General features: G+C 36.3%; 2 protein-coding genes across 2 annotated transcripts; one reads left to right on the forward strand and one right to left on the reverse strand.

The window, feature by feature from the left end:
* The first annotated feature begins 428 nt into the window (after positions 1-428).
* Positions 429-17,438, forward strand: me2 (malic enzyme 2, NAD(+)-dependent, mitochondrial). Its single transcript, XM_033973194.2, has 15 exons — positions 429-573; positions 4,804-4,939; positions 8,207-8,340; positions 9,025-9,174; positions 9,431-9,506; positions 10,253-10,414; positions 10,979-11,192; positions 11,728-11,825; positions 12,554-12,667; positions 13,178-13,286; positions 13,375-13,517; positions 14,032-14,134; positions 14,212-14,282; positions 15,195-15,293; positions 15,989-17,438. Exons 2-15 carry the CDS (start codon positions 4,817-4,819, stop codon positions 16,145-16,147), a joined length of 1,755 nt encoding a protein of 584 aa, XP_033829085.1. The 5' UTR covers positions 429-573; positions 4,804-4,816; the 3' UTR covers positions 16,148-17,438.
* A 788-nt stretch (positions 17,439-18,226) lies between these two features.
* Positions 18,227-21,068, reverse strand: LOC129456497 (zinc finger protein 501-like). The gene is made up of 3 exons (XM_055223976.1): positions 20,872-21,068; positions 20,462-20,499; positions 18,227-19,572 (listed from the first exon to the last, which is right to left on the reverse strand). The coding sequence occupies exons 1-3, from the start codon at positions 20,931-20,933 to the stop codon at positions 18,392-18,394; spliced, it is 1,281 nt and encodes a 426-aa protein (XP_055079951.1). The 5' UTR covers positions 20,934-21,068; the 3' UTR covers positions 18,227-18,391.
* Positions 21,069-21,340: the final 272 nt, after the last annotated feature.

The raw sequence follows: 21,340 nt of genomic DNA on the forward strand, positions 1-21,340 counted from the left end.
ACTACTACTACTACTACTACTACTACTACTACTAAAACCACAACTACTACTACTATTCTTCATATGCAAATGTAGGATTTCATTCATGCACTGTTAGTAAAGGCTTTGATGTACTTATCTACTACTATAGGCCTACAACCTTTACTGCTATTACTACTACTAGGCCTCCTACTACTACTACTAATACGGCTACTACTCAGAATCGGAAGACTAATTTATGTGTGCTGTTAATGTATTTAAGAGATTTGTCATTTCTTTATTCTCTGATAAGAATGTAATAAAAATGTATAGCCACATCTACTATAGTTATTACGACATCGACACTAAACTCAATATTTCCTGTGCGTGGTGAAACTTACGGTAACGTGCGGGGGAATCCCGGCCTGTGATTGGTCCGCTGGCTCGTACTTCGCGTGTGGAGCCTGTCTTGTCTGCTCCACTCTGCAGCAGCTGTCACACGGATCAAATCACGTTTTTCTTCGCACTTGTTTACCTCCTGCTTTCTCTAAGGAACATGTTTTGTTAAGGACACAATTTTACCACGATTTCACTGAATTACATCACTCTAAACTGGTAAGTAGAGCCCTCGTTGTGTTAAAAACGTGATGCTATCAACTTCCGTTTGTAATAAATGGAAACGTTAGCCTCAATGAATGACAGCGTGCGAGTGATCAAATGCTGTGTGCTACAATTTACAGGCATGACAAGTTATTTCAGGAGATTATGTTACCAAAATAACTCTAAAATAAATGTCCTTGGTTGATTTTTACGCAAACTTATTGAGGAAGATGATGTCGCAGTTTATATTCCGGTTAGCTGTTTTTATATTGCCTTGTTTCATTTATGCTAGTCTGTCTGCACATCTCTTTATAATGATTTTCTTTTAACCTCAATGTCTATTTTTGTTTAATATTCACTTTATGTTTACTATTCATTTTTTATATTACTCGTTAATTGCCTCTTTTCACTAAACTATTAAGTGTTAAACTACTGCAAACCCTCCATTTTTCTATCCTTGCCAAGTGCAAACATAATAAACAAATATTCAAATTACTATTTCATATGTGGTAATTGGCACTTGATTTGCCATGGCACAGCTTAAAAAGTGATGAACAACTTACAGCTTTAGTATAACATGAACTTTGATCCTAATAAACAGCAATGCAACTTTAAAATATCAACTTAAGCAAAAAATGTGGGTGTGTGTAAAGTCTAGCCATGTCAATAATCCCCCGTGCAAACCTGTTGCTCTACCTTTTTGGTTCATAAACATTACCTCCAATGAGGAATTTAAACTCCATACCTATTGTTTAAAGTGTAATAAATAATTGGAGTAGAGTTGACAATACTTTTACATTGAGGAGGGACTGGCTGGTGAAGGAAGAAGAGTTGATCAAATAATATCTTTGAGTACTGGAGTGGCAGGAAAGGGAGGAAATGGGTGTGGTTGTTTACAATTGGCTCATTTAAGTTTTTGATTATAGTGAACAATGGATGAAGGTAATGATTGATGGACCTTTTTAAAAACTTGTTACAGATACATTCATGTGAAGCTCAAATACCATTCTGAGGCTAGGATTTTTTCCTTCTTTTGTAAGGCAAGCAAACAGACATTAACACTGAGTGAACAATTGCTTTCAATATTAGTTTCGTTGCCAGCATTTTAAACATAACATTTTGTCTGCTCCAAACCACATTCTTCCTGAAAATTGGCCATGTCTTGACCATTTGAAACCAGTTGCTTAAGAATTCAATTAATTGCACATCCATGATTTGAATCTAATTAGATCAGTGTCAGTCAGGTATACGGGGACAAAAAAGGTTGGGTGTGACTACCACTGAATTATTATCGGAATATTCCACTCTGGCTTGTCAAACACAACTTGGCAATGCTACACTACCTGAAAAGCCATTGTTATTAGACCATTTGAATCCCAGTTTCCAGAGCTGTTCAGACTTTGTTTCAATGTCAGGGGCGACCTTCTCACTGAGCTAATCCTGGCTTATTGCTTTCTAATGTTTCCTCGATGTCTGAGCTGTGGTTGCAAATTAAAGGCGCTGTACCTGATTTAAAAAGGATTTTTTTTTAAATGTGAAAAACAGAAGTTCATTGTAAATGGTTTGCAGTGGTCCAAAATGATTCCTCAGCATGCAAACTGTGCACTTTCAGATTCTTGGACAATAAAATATTTTCTAATTAAATTCAGATGGTACACAGCAGACTGAAGAGCTGCTTATATAATACAAGACGAGACACATTTTGCCTAAATAAAAAATCTGATTCAGAGCCTTTTTAAGCAGTATGGTCAACATCAGTGGTGGGAAGCAGCTTTACTCAAGTTAATTTGACGATAACTTTCACACTTTTGATGCCATTTTATAAAGCTAATGGTTTGAATCTGAGCATAGAAGAAGAGTAGTGGGTGCATTTGAGAAAAGGGGATGGGAGAACATTCAACTGAGCAAAGATGATTTCTTCTGCGAACAATAAAGTACCCCACCTCACTCTCCATGGGATCTTACTCTGGAAGTTAGACCTTTACAGACATGCTCTGTATTGGGAGGGATCCTGGTTAATTCATTACTTAAATGGTGATGTGACAGTAAGGGGCAATTTTGATACAATATTGAGTGAATATGTTGATCAGACAATATAAAGAAAAATATATTGTATAAAAACATGCATGAGAATGTGATAAATGTACCTTTTAAATTGTATAATTGAGGTTCAGATATTGCACAAAAAGTAGATAGGACAGTAAAATTATTAAGATTTGTTGCTTTTTGCCAACGCTTTTTGCAAACCTTCAATTTCAGTTACTCAATATTTTAATTTAGCTTATCTCCAAGACAACCATTGTGATAATATTTCGATCTTTCCCACCTATGTTTAACTATGGAGCTACTGTTCATTGGGCCATGTATTCTACACCTGCGGTCTCTGTTTACACGTGACATTTTTCACATGACCACAACTGTTCTGTGCTGTAGTAGCCCCTCCCCCCTCCAGTGCCCTCTTGTGCCCATATGCACAGTGTGCCCTGTTCGTTCTGTGTTGTGACTGTAGCACTAAAATAGAAACGCTCAGGTTGCTGTTCTCTTGTATAATTTGCTTACAGCTCCAGTTGCACTTCCTCTCAGTGGGAGCAGCCAATTCAGTTTTCACAATGAATGTATAATAATGCAAGATTTGAGCGAACATTTTTACTTTCTGGAGTTTATAAATCAAAAATATATGGAATTATATTTAAACATGCACTATGTAACTTTTCTGTGAGGGGTTTGTTTCCACGTATATGTTATTGGTTTGCCTGGAATGTTCCACACTTTGACATTAAACTTGTACATGTGTTTGGGGCCGCCTCATCACAGATCTGACCTTTAACTTGGCCTTGTGGTATCACCTGCTTTTCTCCATGGAGATCGATTAGTTCAATGCTGTTCTGTGGAACATGCAATCAGAAAAGTTGCGTAGTGCACCTTCAAACTGTTATTAATTACTTGCCTGACCTGACCTTTATTCTGTTCAAAGCATCTCTCTAATTGGTTAATCCACCTGTCAATCATGCCGTCTGAAATCGGGAAGACAGGATACGGTTCCAGGCTCACTTGTCTTTGTAAAGTTTTGTCAAAACATGTTGTTCTAGCTGACCAGGTAAATTAATTATTATACAAACACAATATACTATATAGACAATATACTACTCAAGGCATATTGATGCTGTATCAATTTGCCATTTTAAAATACAAGAAAACGGTGACTTTTTGACCTCTTAACTTCCCTTTGCATGTCTCCCGACTCATTCTAAACTGCGTGTGTGACAATGTGCTAGTGGGTCACACGCATGACAGAGCTCTCACAATACTGATGCTCTTCACCAGACATTACACGGAGGAGGCCCTGTATAAACACTAGTACTAGGACATATTTGACTGGAGTGTCTTTATAATCCAGATTTGTCTCTGCGCTGATCTTGTGCCCTTCTCATCGCTGCAGAGGATTAGGATTAGACTTTCACATCACACCCAACCAAGCAACACTTGAACTGGAGAGCTTTTGGTTCACTGTCAACTGCAAGATCACTATGGTAACAAAAGTTCAGGTTAAATCAGTTGTACATTAGCAAGTAGGAATGTAAACAAATTATAGCAGACATATTGAATTTTTGATAACATATGACAGAGATTGGGAATTGGGTGGTATTATAGCTTTTTCCCCCCAGTTGACACAATTTCTAGTATTTGTCTTGCTGTTGTGGCTGCATTTGCCAGTATATAATATTTTAACAATAATTTGTGGGCCTTGCCATACAAGTTAAATTCACAAATGAACTTTTCCCTTTGGTAAAAAAAATAAATAAATAAGAAATTGCAGTTTCTTTTATATAATTTGATGCTTTATAGATTATGAAACCAAACACACAGCTCATCTCATTATCGTCATTGGACCAATTTATTGTGAAAGACACCCACCAATCTCACTGATATTATTTTCTCAGATTTAAAGCAATTTATAAAATGATTTTTCAGGGATTTTTTTGAGAATATAATGCGTACTAGTTCTGGCTGCATACTGGGGCTACTTGAACTTCAACCATGATTTTGTAGGCACATTTTAGCTCCTTTTGTTAGATGGCCAGAATTGTTGATTGGTATGATTTAAATGAGTTATCTTTTTTCTGTATTTTTCCACCCTGTACATGTGGATTATATTTAAACTAGCTCATGTGTGTAATGACATCATTGAAATTGATAATAAAGTTAATGTCTGTTGATATCGATTTGTTTGATTTGTTTGTCCAGTTTCTGCTGCACCATGCTGTCCAGACTGTCCAGACTCCAGAGCTGTGCGTCCTTCAGACCCTGTGTGTCTGCGGTGAGATGGGCCCACACCAAAGAGAAGGGCAAACCGCTCATGCTCAACCCACGCACCAACAAAGTGAGTCTGCCAGTGTAGTACTATTACAGTGGTCCCTCTTTTATCGCGGGGGTTATGTTTTAAAAATAACCCGCAGTGTTTTCTATTTGAGAGAAGAACTAAATATATGTATTAAACGTGTGAATTAAACAACACACAACAACACCAGGTATGTTTGTAATGAGGAAATAACATAGATTGTCTGCGTTTTTTAGTGTGTATTCTGGATCATAGGCAATAAATGTGGAATATGTGTGACTGGAGAAGTAACAATAACTTCTTTACTTCACAATTTTACTACGGCAAAGAGTTTGTTTTTCTTCATATTGAACGATCAGGGCTTTTAAACATATATGAAAATAATGCAAAATCAAATGTATTTCTCCAAAATCTGAAATGCCACAGGATTGTAGATTTATTAAACAGCCCAATTGAACTGACTGAAATGAATGATTGATTGTGATTAGTCAGTCTATTAGTACGTTTGTAAACAAATCATGATAAGTGATTCTAAATCAGGATTTCAAATAGAGTGAAATCCTGGTGTAAAAGTAGTGGTGTAAAAGTAAAACTGGAATAAGTAACTTTTGCATTTGTAACACGAGAACCAGCCTCACTCAGAATGTCAGGTTCAAGCTAAAAGTCATTCCGTGCTAAATATAAACCCTCTGACCACTGTAAAGTCAAAAGAAGCCACAGGAATACTTAAGAGGGCAAAAGGTCACATATGTTTATTATGGACATTTTATTATGGAAATAATTTGAGTGGATTTAAAGAACTGTAGATTACTTCTTATTATTTTTCTTTATTTTTTTTTATATATTTCTTGATTGGGACAGATATGACAAATAGGTCAATTCAGTGTTCCCTTGTACACCCTCAATTGAGGCTGTACAAATTGAAACTTTGTTTGAGGATAAATTTCTGGACAGCAAATTATCATGGAAAGCCAAAGTCCGGTATATAAAAACTAAAATGGTCAATAGCCTCTCAATTATAAATAAAGCAAAACAATATCTTGATCACAATACACTCGTACATTATACTTCTCACTGGTTCTCCCTTATTTCACGTATTGTGTTGAAATATGGGGAAACAATTACCAATGCTCAACTAAGCCACTATTCTAAAACAAGGAGTGTGGATCGTTCACAAGGTTGTTTTTTAGAACAACCTTGTGAACCGCACAAGGTTCTTTTCATCCAGTCCAAGTTATTAAAATTTTCCAACCTCGTAAAATATTCTACTGTACTTGTATTATTCAAAGCCTTCAATAAGTTATTGCCATGAAACATGCAAAAGCAATGCCCAAGTATTCATAAATTTAAGTTTTTATATAAAGACATGGCCTGGTCTGAATACAGAGAGAGACCAGTTTAAATATAAAGTCATATTGTACTTTCTCTGTATCAGTGTTGGTTCTACTTTATACTCATTGTTTCCTTACCACTGCTGTATTCTTGTTCTTACCAGTGTTGGTATGTTTTTCTTTCTGTTGCAATTTAAAAATGCCTCATGTTACTTTTTAGTAACACTTTTGCTGCATTTATTGTCATAAATTGAATGAAAAAAAAAATTGCATATATATAAAGTTAATGCGTTTTCTTCTTCCCATTCCTTTTCAAGCTTAAGTAAGAAAAAAAATATGTGAAATGAGCATTAAGTGTACCGGATACATGCATTCATTAATCTGCTCGAAATAAATAAAAATTAAATAAAATAAAATGAAAATGAGGGTTGTCACAATAAAAAATTTGAATCACAATGTATAGTGATAATAATAATAATGACACTGTCTTTATCAGTGGCATAAAGTATTTTCAAGTGACATGAGCTGGAACAAATAAATGTCAGAATGCACAGATAATTAGCCATAGCAGTTATTTATTGTACTCGCTACAGCTCAAATCTTATCGTATTACTGCACATAAAAATGGCCAAAATTCTAGTGCAAAGAAAAAGTACGCACAATAAATATTGAGCTCCAGAATATATTGTTTCATATAAGGAAAGATAAATCAACAGTGTAATTATTATGGCAGCCTAACACGGATTGATAATTGGTCATTTGATGTTGATATCACAATTGGTGTTTATAGCCCTGGCGAATTTGTATCACCAGTTCTTAAAACTGCTTTTTGACAGATCAGATTTCACTAAATATAATAAAATATATTATAATAGACCTTAATAAATACAGTGGTGTCAACACCAAAATAGGATGATTGAAATAGTCTTTAGTAAATTTTACACATCAACACACGGCCACATATTTAACCTGGTGAGTGGATTGTTTGTGTTCACGTGACATCACACTTTTGGACTAATTTGACAGGTTTGTGGAGCCAAAACAAATTATGAGGTTTAACATTTGCATTAGAGATTTGCTGATATTTGCACTTTTTAACAAATTGGCGATCTGCCTTAAACTTCCAGCACAAGCAGATATTTTGTTTTGGCTCAAATGGGGCCTATAGAATCACATTAGTACAAAGAGATAACAAAAGTGACTACACAGCTCTCTTAAAAGTTTATGGTAAAAAAAAAAAGCCTGCAGGGAGTTTGTAGTAAATTTAAATTACAGAATTTGGAGAAAATAATTAAAATTGGCCTTACATATTGGCAGATTTTATTGGTGATCGGTTCGGTTTAAAAGAAATATCCAAACTTATGACCCAGACTTGTAAAGGGCCCTACCCTCAAATCACACATTAGAATGTTAATACAGTCTATTACACACAGTTTTGCTGAGGCTACAGAAATACTTTTAGAAGTCCTGTTGGTGAAAAGAAGTGTGAGCACAGGACTATGTGAACTGCTCTCTCAGTGTGACTCAGCAGTGTCCCCCCCTCCCCCCGCCAACAATGATGTTTTCCATGTGTTTTAGCCACTTTCTCTCTGCCCCTGCTTCCCTTCTCCGTCTCCACACGAGCTCATACATGAACACTGCTCAGGGAACACTTCTCATGTTTTACAGAGGGCTGTTCTCCTCTGGCTGGTCCCTATTGGTCGGTTTGGAGCTGCTACTTTGGGGGTGTCTAAAACTGCAGACCAGCTTTTGTGAAAACTGTTGTGATAAAAGTTTTTGCCAAATCTTCAGCTAACTCACTTCATACCCTTTCCTTTCTGCTGTTGGACATATAAATCCTTATAGTAATTTAAATTAAATAATAATCGACGTATCAAATATATTCCACCAGTTAATTGACTAAACAACTAAATGATAATGACCCTAGAACATGCACATTTATGTATCAAAACTAAAATCATTTCCCCCCTTATTTCAGGGCATGGCTTTCTCTCTTGAAGAGCGTCAGCTCTTGGGGATCCACGGTCTGCTTCCCCCTAAAGTTGAGACGCAGGACACACAGGCCATGCGCTTCCAGAAAAACCTCAAGAAAATGACCGATCCTTTAGAGAAGTGAGTGCTGCGTGTTTCTTTTATTGTGATGAGGGCTGAGCAGTTAATCACATTTTAATATAGTTTACATGAATTGCCTGGAAGAAAATGTCAATATTTAGCCGACTAAAGTCTGTTCTGAATTATACAAGTTCTCATTTGGTCCCTCGAAACTTGGAACAAACTTAAAGACATTGTACTTAATTTATTTTTTTATGTGAAAAACAGAACTAGTTTAGTTTTAGCGGTTTGCAATGGTCCAAAATTATTCCTCACTTACCTTGTGTATATCAAGCGTGAGCATCCTAATTATTCACCGTCATGAGTTTATGACAGCAACTAGTATACTTAGAATGCATGTTATTGTCTGATAATCAGGAAGTGCATATTAACTGGATGCACACAGCACACAGTGGACTTATTTTGACTTCAAGAGCTGCTTATACTATGTATCTGTACTGGCGCAAGACACATTTTGCACAAATACAGGACCTTTTAATCTTCAGTGGCTTTTAAAACCTGACTTGCATACATACATACATGATATCATTTATTCTGCATCTACAGGTGAATGTTTGAGCTGTTTGTTTGTTTTGGGTTTTATTTTTTTCAAATTATCACCCTAAATAATTGTGATTCTTTGCCATAACTGTGCTGCCGTAACCATTGGTTGTTAGAACTTTGCCTATATTGATGTTGTTTTAGATACATTTACCTGATGGGGATTCAGGAGAGAAACGAGCGTCTCTTCTACAGAGTCCTGATGGAGGACATCGAAGAGCTGATGCCCATCGTCTACACTCCCACTGTGGGTCTGGCCTGTACACAGTATGGACACATATTCAGGAGACCCAAGTGAGTCCAAAATCGGTTATAATATAGTATTTGCCCATTTTTAAATGATGCTATTAACTACAGTTAAATTGATTAATTGATTTTGTAATGCATCACTAGTGCGAAAGTTCACTTGCTTATTTTTGTCGTTTTGTTGTGTACATTTTCAAGCACATTAAAAAAAACAACAAAAAAAACCCAAACACTTGGCATGCTATGGCAGCGGTCCTAATTTTTATATATTTTTTGTTCATTAATTTATTTTCTCTCTCCTCAGAGGTCTGTTCATCTCCATTAAGGACAAAGGACACATACGCTCCATTTTAGACAACTGGCCAGAGACGAGAGTTGCTGTGAGTACAAATTTTATATTAAATATTATCAAACGCACCCTGATTTGAGAACATATCAAACACATGCACGCTAAATGACAGCACTTGTTCATTTATAGCAGAGGATGCACCTCTGTAAATCCCTGCCCTTACGTTGTAGAAGATGGATATTATCTGGCGGACGCTTTTTTTAGCAATCTATAAACTCCACATGCACACGGCACTTCCATTGTTATCGTCTACTTTAAATCCAATCACAGCGAGTAGCCAAAAACAATTATATACATCAGTATAAGTCACTTGTATTGACACAATTCCTCATACAAAACTGCATGCCAGTGTTAAACCAATTAAATGTTAGCTGGGAGTAAAGAGTTGCCTAACGCTGCGTCTGATTGGTCTTTTTTCCTGTCGATCTATATGTCAAGCCCAAGCTTTGTCTTACGTCTGTCTACTTCACAAAACTTTTTTTTTTCCCTTTGTTTTGGGAACAAAGTTATGCTCCATGTTCACAAGGCAATTGATTCTTTTCTGACAAGTGTTGTAAGCAACTCTAGTTGTATTAACATTTGAGAGACTGAATGCTGACTGAATGAATACAAGAATTTGTAAAGGTCTAAACTACAGGTAGAAGATTTTTTTTTTTATAAAAAAAGAGGATATTTTGTTCTTGAAAGAGGATATATTGTTGAATGTGCAATGTTAAATAAATAAAGATGTCATAGTTTTGCATGTGTTTTCTGATCGCTCATGTCTGCCTTGTGCAGGCGGTGGTGGTGACCGATGGACAGCGTATTCTGGGCCTGGGAGACTTGGGCGTTTATGGGATGGGGATTCCTGTGGGTAAACTGTGTCTGTACACGGCCTGTGCAGGGATCAGACCAGAGAAGTGTTTGCCTGTGGTCATTGATGTCGGCACGGACAACGAGGTGAGGGGCTGCTTTAATGATGCTGAAGAATTTGCACCGCCCATAGCGATTAACAATTCCTAACAAAATGTTCCATCTTTTGAATGATGGAAAAGTACTCAAAATGGTGCCTAAACAGAGCTGAAAACACAATGGTACACATGATGTATTGGCAAAGAAGATATTAAAAAGCTATTCAGGGTTTGTATTACCATAATTGTATATATTTTTGAGTAGCTATAAGATTTGAATAGAAAGAAATCGTTAAAATACACTGCAGAGTGAACATTTTTTACGCATGACCATTACAACTAAAATAAACTAATAAAAAAACTTGTAGTAGATCACACTAAAAGGTTAGGGAAATTGCATTCTTTATGATTTTCTAATTGTGACAAGTCAAATTGTGATTTGATTATGATTAATGCAGCCTTAATTCAAATCATGCTTGAAATTCTTTAAAATGCTTTACTATTATTACTCTTTTCGAGACGGGGAAAATGCTTAAATGTTTAACCTGTGGAGCAGACTCCATTGTGTCAGTGTTTTTAATAATAACAAAATATGTTCTCTGTTTACTTTCAGACCCTGCTCAAAGACCCGCTGTACATGGGCCTGTACCAGAAGCGAGATCGGACCCAGGCCTATGACGACCTCATCGATGAGTTCATGGAGGCTGTGGTGGAAAAGTACGGACAGGACACACTCATCCAGTTTGAGGACTTTGGGAATCACAACGCCTTCCGTTTCCTCAGGAAATACAGGGAAAAGTACTGCACCTTCAATGATGATATCCAAGGTAAATTAGGATGTTAATATTGTAGTTGGTATATGCTGGTCTTTCTTGAGATTCAGGCATTTCTGATCATCAGTGACCAGCTTGGCTTTTTTTAACTGAGAGGTCTACAGCCAATGCTTCAAAGTCGAAATTCTGTTCCAAAGCAGATGCTTTTACTGACTGAGGAAGACATTTGACTATGTTATATGTTAAATAGCAATTGCATTACAAAATTAAAATATTTAATGCCATTTTTATTTCTTTGGATATTATTATTTAATCTTATATAATCAAAAATTGCAGTCCCTTTAATAGGAGGGGAAAAAATAAAACATTTTTGCCACACCCACGTCTGGTCTGTAATTTCATGAGAATTATTTTAACCACACCACAATAATCTGCAAGTTAAGTATGATATTTACTTTCCCCCCATTTCATATGAAATTTGTCCCAAGGAACAATAATACAAAATACAGTAAATACATACCCAAGGCCTTTGTATTAAATGTATATTTGGTATTTTAACTTGATCCTTTGTCTCGGTGTGTATTTCCAGGTACAGCAGCTGTGGCTCTAGCCGGTCTGTTAGCTGCACAGAGAGCTGTGGGCAAACCCATCACTGAACACAGGGTGCTTTTCCTCGGAGCTGGAGAGGTAAATGTTATGTTGGTTGCTATGGTTACTCTTTCCAGAAAGCCCCTCTAAAATATTTAAACTTGCTGCCTCCTGCTGGTCAAAAGATCTAACTGTTGTAAATTGTTGGTCAAGCAAGTTCTTAAATCAGAACAATATTTAAGAAGTGGTGAATACAAGTATGATTGAACAGATTACGTAACATTTTCCACAGTAATAAAGCCCTGCAAAACATGTTCTGAAACAATTTTTACACCTGCGCCAGGGCTGCGAGATAAATCAGAATCAAATTGAAAATTAACAGATCACAAAGGCTGCGATTTTTTAAGTACCACAATTTCCTCCACAAGCCAAAAAAAATAAAAAATTTAATTAAATTCTTAAAGTCTTATGCTATGTAAAAACTGCTAACCTTGTATCTTAGATCTGTACAAACATATTCTGAAATGTGATTCTTGTTTGTCAGTCATATTTCAGTCTTTTTGTCAATTCTTCTGGACGCGTTTAAAATGTGGACTTTGAACAGAATCCTGTTTATTAAAACATAAATCAGAACTGTAATCGCAGTCCCAGTGTTTGGGAAAAAAATCGTAATTAGATATTTTGTCCAAGTTGTTTGGCTTAGCAAGTTAAATTTGAGTTTGTCTGTTTAATGTACTCTTTTCATCATTTGAATACAGACTGAATAACTTAACCAGGAGCAGTGTTGGTTTGTATTGACTTTTTTTGTTTTCATATTTATTCCTCAGGCGGCTCTGGGCATTGCTAACCTGATCGTCATGGCGATGATGGAGAATGGAATGACTCAGGCAGAAGCACAAAAGAAGATCTGGATGTTTGACAAATATGGACTTTTAGTGAAGGTAAGGACACATAAAAAAATGGATGCCATATCACAGCTATTTTGTATTTTTTGCTGATTGGGTTTAGTTGTAGGATCTGGCAACCCAAAGTGAGGAGCTCATTCTGATTAGGATCTGTCACTTAAGAATGTTACAAAGTATGGCATTAAACTTATCTAGCATTTTTATTTATATTTATAGAGCAGGGTTTTTTTTTGCTCAATTATACCTTGCATGTATTACATGCATTTTTACAGTGAACGGGTTCACTTCTTTAATCTCATCCATCTCCACAGAGAAAATCAGGTGCAAATTTACAAATGAGATCAAAGACTTAAGCCATAACATCACCATGGACCACAGTTGTTACCAGTACATTCAGTATTTGATTTAAAGATTTTCTGAGGATATATACAGTGTTAATAAAATTGTTACTAAAATCCTAATCCAATCTGTATTTTGTACTTTTGAAAGCAATTTACAGTCTTATTGTTTTTATTACATTATTTGTTTTATGTTGATTATTTTCAGGAAAGATCTGACACAGATGCCAACCAAGAAGGATTTGTCCACGACAGTCCTGGAAACGTACAGAGCTTCTTAGATGCTGTGAACACTATAAAACCCACCGCTATCATCGGTACAAAGAAACTTAATTTTGTCATTACTATAGAAAATTGGGAAAATGGTAAAAAGAACTAATATTTATACATTTTTCATGTTTGTAGGTGTGGCAGGAGCAGGTAGACTCTTCACTCCAGATGTGATTAAAGCCATGGCAGCTCTGAACGATCGACCAATTATATTTGCCCTGAGTAACCCCACCGCTAAAGCAGAATGCACGGCTGACGACGCATACGCTCTCACTGATGTATGTATGCAAGATTGAGTTGGCTTTTCTCTTTTACTCTCACCAGTTGAGTAGAAGTACATTTCAGCAATGTTGTGTTTAAAAAGAAAGATCGATGGTTTTAGGATAGTTGATCTAGTTTGATATTTACTCTATCGCAATAGTTCTCAGACTTTTGACATCAAGTACCACCTAAGAAAATATTTTGCATTCCAAGTGCTTCCAAATCTAAACCGCGTATAAACTACAGCTAAACAAGGTCTAAAATGGCACTAAACATGTTCTATACTAGTTCTAAACAAATTCAGCAAATATTTGAGCTGCAAAGGAAACTTGAAGGAGCACCACGGTTTGAGAAACACTTCTCTATCGTAATTTCTTAAGTCTATTCAAGTGATTTGTACCACGTAGTAACCCAATACTACTTTTACAATAATGTATCTTGTTTAAACTGGATAGAAATGAAACATGACAACTATCAGTAATTAATTTCTATTGTAATTTGTTTTTATATTTTCTATATTCTCCACAACAGGGCAGATGTCTGTTTGCCAGTGGAAGTCCGTTTGGTCCAGTGACTCTGAGCGATGGAAGAGTCTTTACTCCAGGACAAGGAAATAACGCATACATCTTCCCAGGTAAAAATAAAAATCCAAAAATAAAATGCGGCTTTATATAAACAGAATGTATCTTCTCTCTGTGTTTTGTGGCTCAGGTGTGGCTCTGGCTGTGATCCTCAGTGGAGTCAGACACATCAGTGACACAGTTTTCTTAGAAGCTGCAAAGGTCTGAGCTCGCTTCATTATGGGAATGTTTAGTGTTGCCATCAGTCAACTCTGGCTACTTTCAGATCCAATGGAATACCAGTCTTATTCACAAATTATAATGACATTTGCAGATTTTAACCTGCTCCACGGCTTTGTATATTGTCATTTTAAAATTTGGTGCACTTTGGTTTATCTCTGATAATTGACAGACATAAGTTATCAAATTGTTTTTACCATTATCATTTTTAGGCCTGAAATTTAAATTTATAAAACAAGTGTAGTTGGTACTAATATTGATATTGAGTTCAGACAGTCCTTACTATTACAGTTTCTGTCTATGGAACTTTGAAGACAGTTGTTTCGGTCCAAATGCTCAATTTACAATCACATAGGTAATTTACATATTAATACTCTTAACTCTTTAGTATATGTGTATCTGTGTGTCTGTGGGGGTGTGCGTGCGTGTGTATAAGTGTGTTTGCCCTCCTACATTCTTTGCTTTCATCATGCATACACTCATTTCAGAAAGTGAAACCCATGTCTTGTATAGACAGAGTGAAGCTTGCAAGCCTTTATTTCTTGAATTTTTGTAATTATGGCTTACAGATAATGAAAACTAAAATCCAGAATTTCTGAAAATTTGCATATTGCATAAGATCAATAAAAAATGATATTTTAAACAGAAATGTCAGGCTTCTGAAATGTGTCTGTCTATAACTCAATACTTAGAATGAAATATTTCAAGCCCAACCATGTGTAATCGGTCTATATAATATACGGGTTTGACTTTCTGAAATGATATTTTTGATGATGCATCTGTAGTGGTGTGTGAATTTAAAATGCTTTGAATGTTCAGTAAATGTTAAACAATATATAAATGTGATCACGTTCTGTGTGTATCATTTACCACATAATAATTTTCTCTTTGCAGAACCTGGCTGAACAATTGACTGATAAAGAACTTGCAGAAGGACGACTGTATCCTCCACTGTCCAACATCAGAGAAGTGTCTGTTCAAATGGCGATCAAGGCAAGTATTGAAGAGTTTCTACAGTTTTACATTAGACTTGTAATGATGTGTCGTATAAGGCCAAATAACAGTATAGTTTAGCTCTGCAAAAAAGAAAAATATGAAATGCATGTGATGCTTAGTAGACTGAGAAATGAGCTGCCAATTTGCCAAACTGTCACATGTTGAGGCATAATTCTTCTACTATTGTACACAGGCCTATGTACAGTGGTACTGTAGTATTGTCACAGTAATAACCTTTTTAATTTGATGTGTAGTTCAATATATGAAACCTGGAACAATATTTTTGGACTCAATATTTATCCTGTGCAGATTTTCTTTGCAATAGTAGAAAGGTTTTTGTTATTTTGGTTATAATACGATACAATTTGACCAGTATAGGGTTGAATAAGTAACTCCTATGGCCAGTTACCGCTTCATTCTGTGATTCATTCGCTGTAGCTCATGGCATTTAATGATACTGTCCATAAAAAATGTTTTACTGGGATTATCCTGTTTTGTGTCAGTGGCATAAAATAGTTTCAGTATTATCATTCATCGTTGTATTTCTCTGTAGCAATATATCATGCTTGTCCATGAAATAAATGGTATTTCAATTTTAAATACAAATAGTAAATTAAATCCCAACTACAATTTACCTCAAAATAGGGAATAACACACTTTTTTATCTGTTTTTATTTTTTTTCTCTCCTAAGGTAATGGAGTTCGTCTACGCAAAGGGTATGGCGTTCCGTTACCCAGAGCCGATTGATAAGAACAGGTTTGTGAGGGGCACAGTCTGGAACACAGAGTATGATTCTTTCCTACCAGACACTTATGACTGGCCTGGGGTCAAATTCGCTCCATTAAAGTGATTTTTGCTGACCACGCCCCCAAACCTTGTGACCTGCCCCCACGCAACTATGCCCAACCATGTGACCTACTCTATCCTTTGTCCTCTACAGCTCTAGATTAAACTTTCCGTGGAGGTTGGTTAAAATATTAAAGATGTTATATCTTTGCCTGGAATGTTCGTCAGCACGGTGATAAATGTATCTAGCATTTCATCATCATCAGACTTGTAACTTGGCCTGATGGACTTATTAGGTGTAGTGTGATGCTATGGAAGATTTCTAGGCTAAGTCATTACATCTCCATTAGGGATGGATAGATTTCCAATTTGTTCAAAAAGTAGGAATCTGTTCTCCATAGCAACAAGCTTGTAGATTACCCTTCACCAGAGAAGTTACCTAGTGCACCTTTTTTAAACTGGATGCAACTCTCTCAGCCACTGTAGTATTGATGTTAGACCCTGGACTATTGAAAATATAGTTAATAAATTATATTATATAAGTTATAACATTCCATTGGTCACATACAGTCCAACTGCATCAGAGCAAAGGGAGAGTGAAACTCGTATAATGAAGTTTAAATATGACATTTTGAGACCTCACTTAAAGCTGCAATATTTAATCTTATGACTCCCTCATGTGGTTGAAGGCAGGAGTGCTGTTACAAAAACAATAATTACTCCAATTAAAATGACTTGTACTGTGCTCAGGTTGTTTAAAAGAAAAATGGAAAAGCGGAGTAAATATAGTGCCTAATTTAGCTGTTGTCTGTAACACAAGATTAGATGAGTGTCGGCTCAGGATAGTTTTTTAAATGATGAGAAACGGTTGTATTTTTATTATAAGTACTTGAATTTATGGAAAATGAAATGTATCCAAACATATAAGAAATATGTAAAGCTGCTTTGCATAACCAGCGTTCACTCCAGCTAATTCTAGTTATAACATAAATTTACACCATTTTCTACTTTTGTTGTATTTTGGTGCATTGTTTTACATCTACTGGTAACACTCCTCATTCTTGCTCCTTGTCTGCTAAAAAGTGGCACTCCATTCTACAAGAGATCTCTGTGTAAAAACTGTCGTTGAATTGCTTGCATATTTATCATTGATGTGTGGATAATTTAGCGCTTAATGTTACTGTGCAAATATTTCTGTCCTGTCAAATGTGGCGTTTACTGTTGAATTGTATTTTGTATCGCTGTTGTCTGAATTCAAGCACATATTTTTCTAGCCAATGTGAGCTTTGTGTCTTAGTAATAATAATATTGCCTTACTCCAAATGCTGCTTTGTAATACAATTATATCTGCAACCAATGGTGTTTCATGTTTGTTCATTTTACAATTTCACAACAATTTTATAATGGTTCTAACATAATATAAAACTTGTTACAAAAACCCCTTTAATAATAATGCTTTAGACTTATTTAGAACTTTCCAGATGCTGGAAGTCTCTTTATAATTTTGTGTATTTATTCACTCCACGCTCTGTGGTGGTAAGTTACTATTGTAGCCACAGCTGCTTTGGGGCAGACTGCCAACATTCACACACACCATTTTCCTATTAGGCAATGTGGGAGAAGTGTTGCTTAAGGATAGGCCAGTTTTTTTGCCACTGGTGCCCCACTGTGGTACCTGGAATTCCCAACAGAATTCTACCCAGTTTGTGCTAACCAGTTTACTCCCTATACTCAAAAGTGTTTAGCTACTTCTGTGGCCACACCTGTCTTAACGAACTATGAGATGCTTAGTTTAAATATGCTTAGTAGGGATGGAACAAAATCTTGATTATTTATTTATGACTTTTTTCCACCCATGTGTTCACTTGGATTTGGACAAAAAAAGGTCAGCTTTGCTAAGTTACTTCTCTTTAGCGGCTGTAGTTCCAAAAAGCAGTGCTAAATTAACAGCAAAAATATTAAAATGAATCCCAAAAATTGGGTATGTAAACTGTCAAAATCTCATGTTGAATCTCATGGATATTGATTCGTAATACTTGGGGTGTCATGATCCTCTACCACATTTTCGTGAATAGCAAAACCTAAAGTAACAAACTCTAAACTCTGACTAAAAACTCAACAAATAAAACTCAACATAAAAGCTCATAGTTTAACACAGTTTATTCCGTTTCCATCAAAGTGTGAAAAACAAGTCTGGTGCTATTACAGTTCTATCATAATTAGTAAATATTTGCATGAAATTCATTTATCCAAAACTTATCTAATTTTAACCTTTTCAAAATACAGTATACATAATTTTGTGTTCAAGTTAAGCCTTTTTCTTTTTAGTTTGTTTCTGTGATTTGTGTATCCTCTTCATATGAACCTGCAGATCCCCTTTGACTCTAAACTCCTTCGCACACACGGGACATGGGAACGGCTTCTCTCCCGTGTGGATCGTCATGTGTCTTTTTAGTGAACTCTTCTGTGGAAAGTCACTGTTACAAACTGAACACCTGAAAGGTCTCTCTCCTGTGTGAATCCTCATGTGGATCTTTAGATTACTGCTCTCGGTGTAACTCTTGGCACAGAACGGACAGGCATACAACCTCTCCTCTGCACGACTCTGCGCCTCTTCATGAGTCCTCATGTGTCTTTTTAACGAACACTGCACATTAAACTCTTTTGCGCATTTTGAGCATTTGTAAGGCTTGTCTCCACTATGAATTCGCATGTGTTGTCTCAGTGCGCCAACTACTGTAAAACCTTTATCGCAAGTTGAACATTTGAATGGTCTCTCTCCCGTATGGGTCCTCATATGTGCTATTAGATGACCCTTCTCGGTGAAATCTTTCTCACAAACTGAACACCTGAAAGGTCGTTCCCCTGTGTGAATTCTCAAATGATTTCTTAAACTGCTGTTCAACATGAAACTCTTAGAACAAAACGAACAGCTGAATGGTCTCTCGCCTGTATGTGTCCTCATGTGAATTTTGAGTAGGTTGTCAGTTGTGTATTCCTTCGCACAAACTGAACACCTGAATGGTTCTTCCCCTGTGTGAGCCCTCGTGTGTACTTTGAGTAAATAGTCCGTCGCAAACTCCATTGTACAAAAAGAACATTTAAAAGGTTTCTCTCCTGTATGAATCCTCATGTGGGCTTTAAATGTGAGTAAATATGCAAAGTCCTTTCCACAAACTGAACAGCTGTATGGTTTTACACCAGTGTGGACCTTCATGTGGTTTCTTAGATTCCGCTTCTTCTCAAAACTTTTATTGCAAACTGGACATTTTAGTGTGTTGGGTTCTGGATGTTCCTCTAATTCTGGTTCTGGATCGGTGTCCTCTCCGCTCTCATCTTTAAGGATCTCCTCCTCTTCCTCCTCCTCCTCCTCACTCTTTACACAAACACGGATGAAATCTTGGAGCGGCTCCTGTTTGATTTTCACTTCCTCTTGTTCTTCTTTAATGTGGAGAAAATCTGCGGTGGTGTCTTCTGAGCTCTGGACACCTGCAGGGCACATACAAGATTGTCATTTACAAACATGACCTTGCAATGAAGCCAATATGCAGTAACACAAACAACACAAAACTAATATTTATATGTTATTACTTGGTAAGTAATGTTACACAGTATGGCATTAACCTTGTAAACCACATAACCTTGTCTTTCATGTATTCAACCACGGTGTACTGCTAAAAAAAAGCTTTGAAAAAATGTAGTTGTAATATCTTTTTTTACGTAATATCTTTTTTAAAGGTTTTAAAGGTTTTAAAGGTCTTAAGGTCAAAATAAGAATCTGTGTGCTGCCTGCATCTAATTAAAAAGTCTTTTATTGTCCAATAATCAGGAAGTGCATGTTAGCATGCTGGTTGTTGTTAGCAACAAAACTCCACTTTGGTCTCTAAAAGTTGTGAAAACTGCTTATAAACTCATCAGTGTGAATAATTACGATGCCTGGAATGCCTAAGGTAAGTGAGGAATAACTTTGAACCACTGCAAACTGTTTTTAAGACTTTAGGTAAAGGTTAAAATAGAGCACCTTTAATCACTATGGCAACAATGCACATTTTTCAACACTCTGAACCCCATGCATCACTACTACCATTGTGTGTTTGTAATTACAACCAATTATAACTTCTCCATGGATCTGACTAGTAACTTTGCCTGGTCATGTCATCTGCTTGTTCCAATGAAGATTGATGCCATACAGTAGAACAATCCAGACAAAGCAACAACATCCTCATGGAGACAAGTAGGTGGTGGACCCCTGTACCAGAAAAAAGCGTATAGTGTTGTGTGCACCTTTACTCTGCTATAATAATCTCAATGCATTTAGTATTTTTACACAGAATCACAGATAAAACTGATATCCCACCAAACAGCAGGTGTTTCTTACCTTTGCATTCTGGGTTACCTTCCAGCTCATTGAATACACTGCAAGACAATAACATAAAGGTATTTGTAAACTCTTAAGATATAACTTTGCTGAATTTGTACTTAGTGAGACCCAATATAAGTATGTCCTTCCTCAGTTAGATCATGCATGGAATAATTCTGGTATAATGAGATAACAGCAACAGACTATGTCCGGTCAGAGGTGCTCATGTTTCGTCCCAACAAAATAAATACAGGTACGCTCAAAATTTCAAGTCAAATCATGGCAGATCAAACATTGTTTACATGTTATTTATTATGTCTGTGCCTCATTAAATCCCCAATAATCATAAAATGGCGTCTTATTCAAAGGTAGTCCGCCGGGTGCAGAATTGTGTCTTAAATGCGTTACTTAGCACCTAAAAATCCCACCTTCTGTCCACCACCTCGGGCTTAAACTCCTCCGGTTCCTTCTTCAGACTCACTTCTGTCATTTCCACTGCGATCTATCGGATTAAAATGTTTTATTTTTTGTCTAGAGGTAAGATAAACACCCCATACTAAAAACGTCGGCCATTCACGCACTCTTCTTCGGGTTAGCTAGTCGGGTGCATCCCATTTCTGTTCCCTTGCCTCCTCAAAGCGTCCTTTAAGCTTCCTCGATTCCTCGATGCCGCCTACAAAGGAAGGATGGGCATAGAAAAGAGAAATATGTAGTTTATGCTTGGCTCTTTTTCCTCAGTATTTGTGATTGACAGCTTAAAAAATGTAAAAAAAAAAAAAAAAAAAAAAAAAAAAAAAAAAGGAATTGAGGAAGCAGGATAGCAGAAATGACATGAGACGCGCCCTGCTTTTTTCCATATTATATTACTCAGCACTGCCATCTACGGTCCAGGTTTAA

This window comes from Periophthalmus magnuspinnatus, chromosome 9 (assembly GCF_009829125.3).
Source record: "Periophthalmus magnuspinnatus isolate fPerMag1 chromosome 9, fPerMag1.2.pri, whole genome shotgun sequence".
Taxonomy (NCBI): Eukaryota; Metazoa; Chordata; class Actinopteri; order Gobiiformes; family Gobiidae; genus Periophthalmus; species Periophthalmus magnuspinnatus.